Source organism: Panthera leo, chromosome F3 (genome assembly GCF_018350215.1).
Source record: "Panthera leo isolate Ple1 chromosome F3, P.leo_Ple1_pat1.1, whole genome shotgun sequence".
NCBI lineage: Eukaryota > Metazoa > Chordata > Mammalia > Carnivora > Felidae > Panthera > Panthera leo.
The window spans coordinates 15,393,150-15,403,891 of NC_056696.1; the positions used below are offsets into that span (position 1 = coordinate 15,393,150).

At 43.9% G+C, this 10,742-nt stretch overlaps 1 protein-coding gene across 1 annotated transcript; it reads left to right on the forward strand.

The window, feature by feature from the left end:
• Positions 1-1,727: 1,727 nt before the first annotated feature.
• Positions 1,728-10,512, forward strand: FASLG (Fas ligand). Its single transcript, XM_042925383.1, has 4 exons — positions 1,728-2,352; positions 3,407-3,452; positions 8,293-8,349; positions 9,574-10,512. Exons 1-4 carry the CDS (start codon positions 2,002-2,004, stop codon positions 9,966-9,968), a joined length of 849 nt encoding a protein of 282 aa, XP_042781317.1. The 5' UTR covers positions 1,728-2,001; the 3' UTR covers positions 9,969-10,512.
• Positions 10,513-10,742: the final 230 nt, after the last annotated feature.

The following is a 10,742-nucleotide window of genomic DNA, read 5'->3' on the forward strand; positions in this document are numbered from 1 at the left end:
CAGGAAGAATACAGGACAGGGTGTGCCGATGTGAGAAGCAGGTTGGGGGGAAAATCAATAGTCCTGGCTTAAACGTTGCAGAAGAGAAAGAGAGAGGAGTTGAAGTTGTCACCAGAAAGACAACTTCAAGTGAAACAAGTTGAAACAAGTTTCAAGTGAAACAGGTAGTATGGGAACCCAGGTGGGTGGGCAGAATGTGGCCGGGAAATAAGTTTGGTATTGGTTTGGCACAGGTGGAGAGTCAGAATAGCCACAGCAATGTCAAAGCATGATATAAATGCTAATGAGATCTGAAACGTGGAGACTTCTGGTAAAATGGAAAATGGGTTTTGTGAGAGGTTTTTATGGGTTATATGGGAACATGATTGTGACTGGAGCCAAGCACTTGGGAGTTACTGGCATTTCAAGAGTCTTTGAAGGGGTGCCTGGGTGGCTCAATCGGTTGAGCATCTGACTCTTGATTTTGGCTCAGGTCATGATCTCACGGTTTATGAGTTCAAGCCCTGCATTGGGCTCTGTGCTGACAGTGCAAAGCCTGCTTGGGATTCTCTCTCTTCCTCTCTCTCTGCCCCTCCCCTGCTCTCTCTCTCTCTCAAAACTAAATGAATAAACTTTAAAATATATATTAAAAAATAATAAATAAATAGTATTTGAAGCCAGAGAAAAGGGTGATGTCAGTCCAGGTAGAGTTCCCATCTTTAGTAAAAAAACATACAGGACAATTGGTTAAATTTGAATGTCAGATAAACAGAAAATAATTTTTTGTGTGTGTTGCCCACATTGTGTATGGACATACTGATCCTAAAAATTATTTATGTGAAATTCAAATTTATCTGGGCACCAAGTACTACATCTGACAACCATAACACAGGCTGCAAACACATGCCTGCAGGGGCCAGGAAGGCCATTTCACAGGGCGAGGGGGGTGTGAAGCATGGTGGGGAGGGGAGCAGGTGGCCGGCCTAGAGCAGCTCTGTCTGTTCTGAGAGGACCGCAGCAGTGCAGGTCTGGACGCCAGTATTGTAATGTTTCAAAACATAATAATAAAAAAATGTAGATTTTAATGTGGAATATCCAATTTTATTTCATATTTTTTGATGTTTTTATTTTTGAGACAGAGAGAAAGCACAAGCTGGGGAGGGGCAGAGAGAGAGGGAGATAGGAACCGAAGCGGGCTTTGCACTGACCACACAAAGCCTGATGCAGGGCTCAAATCCATGGGCCTGGAGATCATGACCCGAGCCGAGGTGGGTCGCTCAGTCAAATGAGCCACACAGGTGTCCCTGGAATATCCCAGGTTTTAAAAGGGGACAACAGTGAAAAGAAACAAAAAACATTTTGAGGCATGAACAAAGCAGGTCAATTGGGGTCCAAAAGGCATATCAGCCACTGGGTTGCCACCTAGGGTCTAATCTCTAGGGAGGGGGTGGGGCAGACTTTTACCCCATGAGTTACAGTGCTTTGCAGTGTGAGTACTTGGGTGTGGGGAAAGGACAGCAGCAAGGGAGTGAGTCCCTCATGCGAAAGGTAAGATGTGCAAGCAATTCCTCTGGCTGAGGCTCCACAGTCTTGCCCTTGGGGGCCTGGACAGACCCCACTGGCTACTCTCCCTGGTGCTGGGCAGTGGACAAAGCCCATGGGGCTACACCCAGTACCACCTGCTCTCGCAGGGCCCAAGGAAGACAAGGCTCTTCTACAGGCATCTCAGGGAACACAGCAGAAGCTGCTGGGGCCTTGCAGGCTTTCACCAGAAAATTGTGGGCGGAAACTTCCCGGGGTTTGCTCTGAGCCGGTTTGAGGCTTCTCAGCTTCAGACGCAAAGTGAGTGGGTGTCTCTTTGAGAAGCAGAAAGACAGAAGGAAAGAGAGAACGAGAGAGGTGTTTCCCTTGCCTATGGAAACTCTATAAAGACAGAGCCGGCTTTTCTTCCCTGGAGCATTCAGAAACAGCGGTCCTGGCCTTGACATCTTCACTGGGGGCCAGCCCGAGGAACAGGCTGCCATGCAGCAGCCCCTGAATTACCCATACCCCCAAATCTACTGGGTGGACAGCAGGGCCAGCTCTCCCTGGGGCCCTCCTGGGTCGGTCCTCCCGTGTCCATCCTCTGTGCCAGGAAGGCCTGGACAAAGGAGGCCGCCACCGCCACCACCACCAACACTACCACCACCGCCACCACCACCGCCACCACCGCTGCCCCCACTGCCATTGCCACCTCTGAAGACGAGGAGGGACCACAACACAGGGCTGTGTCTTCTTGTGATGTTTTTCATGGTTCTGGTGGCCCTGGTTGGACTGGGGCTGGGGATGTTTCAGCTCTTCCACCTCCAGAAGGAGCTGGCTGAACTCAGAGAGGTAAGCTGCTGTGTGGATGGCTGTGCCCTGAAGCCACAGGGCAGGGGTGGGGAGGACTACAGGGGCCCACAGGGATCATGGTCTCACTTGCAAAGTATTTAAAAAAATTTTTTTTAAGTTTATTTATTTATTTTGAGAGAGACAGAGAGAAAGTATGAGCAGGGGAGGGGCAGAGAGAGAATCCCAAGCAGACCCTGTGCTGTCAGCACAGAGCCCAATGCAGGGCTTGAACTCATGAACCCTGAGATCACGACCTGAGCCAAAAACCAAGAGGAAGGCGCTTGACCTAATGAGACACTTAGGTGCCCCGCGAAGTAGTTTTTAATCCTTTTTTCTTGTCTTAGAAATGGATCATTCTAGGGGTGCCTCAGTGGCTCAGTTAACTGTCCAACTTGATTTCGGCTCAGGTCAGGATGTCACAGTTCGTGAGTTCAAGCCCCATGTCAGGTTCTGTGTTGAAAGTGCAGAGCGTGCTTGGGATTATGTCTCTCCTCTCTGCCCCTCCCCTGCTTGTGCATGCTCTCTCTCTCTCTCTTTCTCTCAAAATAAATAAATAAACTTAAAAAAAAAAAAAAAGAAATGGATCATTCCAGTGATTCTATTCTGTAGGCAGAGAAATGGAAGCTCCAACGAGTGAAAGGAATACTTTCTATATTGGAAAGGATCGGGGCCAAAATAGGACTGGCAGTTCTGGTTCTTTCTTTCTCAGTGGGCAAGTCAGTCTGCTGAACCCTTCCCTCCCTAGAGCTTAGTGATTTAAAAAAGAAAAGGAACTTTGAGGTCTTGCTTAGAAGTGAATTCGTTTAAATGACCAAACTAAATTTCCTTGAAAATACCTAAAAATATTAGAACTATTCCAAATCACACACATACACACACACAAATGGAGGCATGGTAAGAACAATTGCATGGCCAAAGTCTGAGTTAGGAAAGGTTCTGAGGTGTTTAGATTCCCTTCTCAGGTTTATTTGGTTTATTTGACAATTTTGCCTCCTTAAGCATAAAGAACTTCATATTTATTATATATCTTTTCTCTCTCTCTCTCTTTTGCCAGTCCACCAGCCAAAAGCACGTAGCATCATCTTTGGAGAAACAAATAGGTGAGTTCTTTCATGCATGTATGTTGAGTTTCTAAAGACTGCCCTCACTGCTGAACCACGTTGGTGGAATGCCTTGAATTCCATCTCATTCTTGGATAATTGTATACTACAAAAGGAATCCTGGCTAATTCTGAATCTCTAGTCATTTTGGTTCCTTGAGCTGCCCTAAACATGAAGTGAATTTAATCATTCAAAACCAATATAACTGAATATTGCACACAATTCAAAATAATTTCCATTTGGCTTTGGAAAGAGACACACATATACAACTTTTGTCCCCTAAGCAGCTGGCTCCAGGCCTGTCCCCTTCCTCAGGGCTCCTGCTTTCCATGAACAGGGCAGTGGCTATAACTCGTAGAGAGAGGGGGGCAGGGTGGGGGAACAGACAGATGTTTCTGGGAAAAGTCTTCTCCTCTTTAAATTCTCTAAGAGTTTACTCAAGAGTCAAGCTTTATTTTAAAAAATTTTGGGGATATATTTTATAGGATATATATAGGATATACATTTTATAGGATATATTATATAATTAAGCTTTTATTTTTATTTTTATTTTTATTTTAGTTTTTAGAGAGAGAGTGTGAGCAGGGGAAAGGGGCAGAGGGAGAGAGAGAGAATCCTAAGCAGGTTCCACACTCAGCATGGAGCCCGACTTAGGGCTTGGTCTCATGACCCTGGGATCATGACCTGAGCCAACATGAAGAGCCGGATGCTCAACCAACTGAGCCACCCAGGCGCCCTTAAGTTTTTTAAAAAGTAGGCAATTAATTATCCACATTGGGGTTGATCTTTTGCATTCACTGGCAAACTTGGGGAAAGACTTTAGGCATTTTTCTAAGGCTAGTCCAACTTCCCCCACAAAGGCAATCATGAGCTACCTTCAATAATAAAGGAAAGTCCTTTATGTGAGATTCAGAGCAAGGGAGAAGATGAAAATGTTGAACACTGACCTTGTGAAGTTTTGGGATATAGTTTGGAAACTATGGACAGGTAGATTTAGGATGCTCTGGTTTATTAAACCAAGTTCACTCAACTTTGGATTTGGTAAGAGTTGGAAGGGAGCTTGGAGCAAATCTAGTCCAGTCATCTCACTTCTCAGAAAAGAAACAACAGGGGCGCCTGGGTGGCGCAGTCGGTTAAGCGTCCGACTTCAGCCAGGTCACGATCTCACGGTCCGTGAGTTCGAGCCCCGCGTCAGGCTCTGGGCTGATGGCTCGGAGCCTGGAGCCTGTTTCCGATTCTGTGTCTCCCTCTCTCTCTGCCCCTCCCCCATTCATGCTCTGTCTCTCTCTGTCCCAAAAATAAAAAAAAAAAAAAAAAAAAAAAAAAAAAGAAAAGAAACAACATACCAGACAGATTAGGGGATATGCCCAAAACCACAGGTGTAGAACTGGGGTTGAAGGAAAGGAACACAGGCTCCTGATGCTTTGTCAACTACAGGGCTTTCCAGTATATAGACTGGCGCCTTAGGAAATAGGGAAACTTCCATCTGTCTATGATGGCCATGGAATGAGAAATAAAGATGAGAAGCAAGATGTGTCTGCAAAGACAATAGGTAAATCTCATCCTTAGAAATTGGGAAGCAAACAGAAGACAGCACTGGCCATCTAATGAGGGGAGGCTGTTTCCAAATTTTCTTATGTGCCTATCGTAGGTGACCCAAGTCATCCTACTGCTCCAGAATGTAGGCTCTTTAGGAGCCATCCTTTGGATGCTCTGGTCTCTAGTTCTAGGTCCAAGTCCCTAAGTGTTAGAAAGTCCAGGTGTATTCAAGCAGAGTAGAAATATTTGTTAGAAAAATGAAACCTTGGGAGGATTTCTAAAATAAAATAGCTTTGAAAATCAGTGGAATGTGGCTGGTGAAACAGGTCCCTAATTACTCATCTTTCACCCACTCTCTGGGATCATTTTAGTAACTAAAAGTTAAGTGAACAGATGAGTCAGGTCTACCTTTTCCAGTAAACAAGTATCTTCTTTACATCAACCCAGATGGGCCAGAGATTGGTGAATTATCCCATAGAAATCAAATTAGCAACTTTATTAATAAGATAAGAGATGCAAATTAAAACAAGAGGATACCCATTTTCATCCATCCAATTAGTAAAGATAAAAAAAAAAAAAAAAAAACCAGATTGGCAAAATGTGAGAGAAAGTTTGCTTAAACATTAGTTGACAGCCAGGGAACAGGTAAATTGCTATACCTTATCTGAAGAGCAGTTGGAAAAATGTACCAAAAATTTAAAAGTGTTCATTTGCCATGCAACCTCATCACTAAGAATTTATCTTGAGGGGCGCCTGGGTGGTCAGTCGGCTAAGCGTCCGACTTTGGCTCAGGTCATGATCTTGCAGTCCGTGAGTTCGAGCCCCGCTTCGGGCTCTGTGCTGACAGCTCAGAGCCTGGAGACTGTTTCGGATTCTGTGTCTCACTCTCTCTCTGATCCTCCCCTGTTCATGCTCTGTCTCTCTCTGTCTCAAAAGTAAATAAATGTTAAAAAAAAAAATTAAAAAAAAAAGAATTTATCTTGATAAAATAATCAGAGATATTACCTAAAATCTCATAGATAAGGATGTTCATCACTTCCTTATTAGGCTATTTATAATAAACAAGTCAGAAGAAACTTAAATGCCTCTTAACAGGAGATTAAATACATTATGGTGTATTCAGAGGTCCTAATATGCAGCAACTAAAATCCATATATTAGAAGGACATTTAATGTCATGGAGATTGTGCATTCTATGTTAGAAAAACAAGTTATAAAACAGCATGCTTAGGTTAATATTGGCTATATAAGTGCATATGCATATTTTTTATTCTTAGTAAAGAACTAGAAGGACTAGTTATTTAAACATTCTTATTTGCTCCTTTTTCACTTTCCATTTTCCCACAGTTAACTCATTAAGTCTTTTATTCATTCACAAATGTTCCTGGAGTGCTTCTTATGTGCCAGGTTGGGTGCTGGGTGTTGGGTGATGATTGAGAACAAGAGAGACAAGGGTCCTGCCTGCACAGAGCTTTCAGCAAGCTGGAAAGGATAAACAAAAGCAAGCAAGCCACGGCATAATTTCAAATTGTACTAAGTGCAACATAAGATAGAGTGGTCTGGAAAGTCCCCTCTAAGGAGGCGTTGTGTCTGTGTGTGTGCATGTGTATGTATGAGTGTGCATGTGTGTCGGGTGCAGTGGGAGGATAGAGGAAAACATTCCAGCAGTGAGAATGGCATGTGCAAAGACCCTGGGGGCAGGAAACATTCATCACTGAAGCATAAGACATATTTCCAGTTTATTTCAATATTTATCCAGAAGATACTTTTATTGAGTACCCTTTATGAGAATAACACTGTACAAGGCTCTGTGAGGGATATAAAGATACGCAACATGTGGTTCTCTGTTCCATTTCCTGTCAGCACTTGGCTGAATGTCAGACGAGTTGCACAGATGGTTTGTGGTATAGGAATGTAGAGGAGACTCAGTTTTGCCTTTCCTGTTCACTAACACCTCATTCATTGTGGGTGGTCTTGGGTGGCTAGAGAGGTAATGATTAGTCAAGTAACATTCTGAGTTGACTGGGGCATTCTCATGCCATATGTGAGTCTTACAGGCTAATCACAAGGAACTTGATGTGGATGAGTGCCTTTCTATGAATCTTTCTTGAATGCCTTAGCTGAATTCATTAGCTAAGTGGTAGCTCAGTTTGATGAAAATACCTGAAGTCAGAGACACAATGTCTACCTTGGGAACTATTGTCTATTTTAACTCCTCCAATTAAATTTAACAAATATTTACTGGCTATATGCCCTGTGTCAGAAAATGAGCTAAGTACTCTGGTAGATTAAATATATAGTAAGAAATTTGCCCTTAATCTGAGGGGAATAAGTCAAGTTACACAGGCACCTCAGAAACGGGGAGTCACAACTGACAAGAGAGGTAAAGACAGAGTGATTCTAGGTTTCAAAGGAGGGAGAAATATTTGATTAAAAAGGCCTAGGATGGTTTCCCAAAGAAAGAGGTGTTGTAGGTGGTATTTAGAGGATTGATAGGAATTTTCCAGAAGGATCTGTTTGGAGGGCGTTTTGAGCAGACGGAACAGCATGAGCAAAGGCACAGGGGCTGGAAGCTGGGTGTGTTCAGGTTATATCAGAACTCGTGTTGTGCAGCCTTGGCCAATGTGAGCAAGTAGAGGAGATGAGGCTGGTCAGACAGGCAGAGATCGTGTGGCTGGGGAAACTTTTACACAATTATATATTCAATGAGGAGCTATTCAAGGCATTTGAGATCTGAAGATGATTAATTTGGGCAGACTGTCAAATGCCACCTGGGGGGAGACCTAATGGCCAGGAGGTGAAATCACAGTCTTCGTTGGCCTCTGTCCTGAGGAGTGCTACAGACAGCAGAACCAGAGTAGAAAAATCCTAATTTGGAGTCAGGAGACCTGAGTGTCTATCCTTCTCTGATATTGAGTAGCTGGGTCAGTGCCACCCAAGTTCTAAGCTCATTTAGCCATCTATAAGGTGGAACAATAACGTCTGCTTCAAAGGGTTGTGGCAAGTTCAAATGCAGTAACTGATCTGATAGCTCTTTATAAATCAACCTTTTTATTGTTTTATTGGGACATTATAACTATGCACATGTCTATTTCAATTTGGTTTATTTTTGACCTCTTTGTTTCTGAAATACAGGTTCCTGTGAGTTCTATGGTTTCGATTTGCATGATTAGTATATGTCAGACTGTTGTCACTTATGTTTTTAAAAAATCACTTTTATTTAAATGATCTGTTCAGAGTCCCAACAAAAGAATGGTTGGTGTCTCATTTTTACATGTATTTTTCATCTGTCTATGATACAGGTCAACTCAATCCACCCTCTGAAAAAAAGGAGCTGAGAAAAGTGGCCCATTTAACAGGTCTGTATCTGGAAGGTACATGGGGTTTGGGAAAGCCTTTGACAGAAAGCTGCATAGCTGGTTGGGTACTGTGCTCTGAGGGAGTTGTTACTTTCTGGTGACAGTATTTGACACCCAAGAATGGTCCTATGTTTCTAGTCAAGTCAACCTCACATGCAGACTGAACCCCTACCGCGGTCTAGGCCATATTCTGAACTAGAGAAATGGAGCTCCACCAGGAGCCCACTCTTCAATAATTCCAAAGAACTGTATGAGATTTGGGGCATGGGCTTAAGAGGTGAGATCTGGGAAGGTGGGGAGTAAGTGCTTTTCTGGTTTTCTGGAAGAGCCTCACCCTGCTTTCTGCAAGAGTAGAACTGGGAATGAAGAGAAAGGCCCAGTCCTGGCACTGTGGGACTTCCTGCATGTGGTCACGTAGTGGAGTGAAATGATTTGATAACAGTGTGGTATGGGCATTTCCAGGGTATAGTCCATTAACATCTGAAAGTGGAAAAGTATCACAGAAACTGATGTGCCACTGCCCCTGGAATTATTTAGGCAGAGGCTGTAGAATGATCCAGTTTGGACCAACAGATATTCATTGAACACATGTTGTGTGCCAAGTCTTGGGGACATGTAGATGAATAACACATGGTTCCTGCCTTCAAGGAACTTAAGGTCTAATAGAGAAAGACAGGTACATAAGCAGTAATTTAAGTACTGGGGAGTGTTCTCTGGTGAAGGTATGTATATACAGCTGTGGGGACATAAAAGAAAGGGAATTTTAGCCCAAAGTAGGGGACTGAAGACTCCTTAGTGTAGGCAAGGAGTTGGACCTGGTGATCCCTAAAGATTCTTCCCAACTTTAGGATTTCAGAGTTCCTTGGGTTTGGCTTTCCTCCTCACTGGGGGGACCTCGAAGCCTAGAAGTTTTGGTGTTAGTTCTGACGACTATAGAATCTTTGTTCCAGAGAGCTAAAATAATCTCAATAATGTCCCATTGTAATTGACTAGCATATATATTATTGTCCCAGTTGTATAGATGATAAGCTGAGGCAAGCAATTTGATGGAGGTGTTGAAGGAATTCAGTAATGGATCAAGTCTGACCCAGTGGCCTGTTCTATATGGGCTATGTCACTTTGGTCATATGCTCAAGGAAAGGCCCACAGTTTTTGCCTTGGAAGCTTCTTTTGTTGGATACATGAGCATTCCTGGCTGAACACTCCTCTCTGATTTGATTTCAGGCAAGCCCAACTCAAGATCCATCCCTCTGGAATGGGAAGACACATATGGAATTGCCCTTGTCTCTGGGGTGAAGTATAAGAAGGGTGGCCTTGTGATCAATGACACTGGGATGTACTTTGTATATTCCAAAGTGAACTTCAGGGGTCAGTCCTGCAACAACCAACCCCTGAACCACAAGGTCTATATGAGGAACTCTAAGTATCCCCAGGACCTGGTGCTGATGGAAGGGAAGATCATGAACTACTGCACTACTGGCCAGATGTGGGCCCGCAGCAGCTACCTGGGGGCAGTATTCAATCTCACCAGTGCTGACCATTTATATGTCAATGTATCTGAATTATCTCTGGTCAGTTTTGAGGAATCTAAGACATTTTTTGGCTTATATAAGCTCTAAGAAAAGCACTTTGGGATTCTCTCCATATGGTTCCTTGTTACAGGCACTGAGAATATGATCTTGAATGAGAGTCTTCTTAAGCCCACTTGAGGTCAAGTGAGAAGACATGAGCCAAGTAGACCTTGAGACTACAGGGTCCAGCAGGTCTACAGTTCCTCATCTCACTGTAGATGTCCATCTGTCTGGTCCATGTGCCAGACAGGAGGGGAATATGACTGAAGAACGTGAGACTCTCGCTGCCATGTGAAGATGCAGAGGCAGGGAGAAGCAGCTACCAAGGTGTTCTACACTCATCTTAAGTGGCCAAAAGCATTTTGGCCCATTGGAAAGGACAATTAACTCACCTCTTGGCGTGAGTTTACTGTCTACCTCAGGGGAGGCCGCCTTTCAGATATATGGATGTGACATGAGTGTATAAGGGATGGAAAAAGAAGACTAGGCTTGCATGATAAGCTAAAGAGACGAAAAGGCCAATGTCCCATTGGCAGCATCTTTATTTCTTTTTTTTTTTTTTTTTCAAATTTTTTGGTAACGTTTATTTATTTTTGAGACAGAGAGAGACAGAGCATGAACGGGGGAGGGGCAGAGAGAGAGGGAGACACAGAATCGAAAGCAGGCTCCAGGCCCTGAGCCATCAGCCCAGAGCCCAACGCGGGGCTTGAACTCATGGACCGCGAGATTGTGACCTGAGCTGAAGCCGGACGCTTAACCGACTGAGCCACCCAGGCACCCCAGCGGCATCTTTATTTCTAAATGCATAGCCTGAGCTACCAG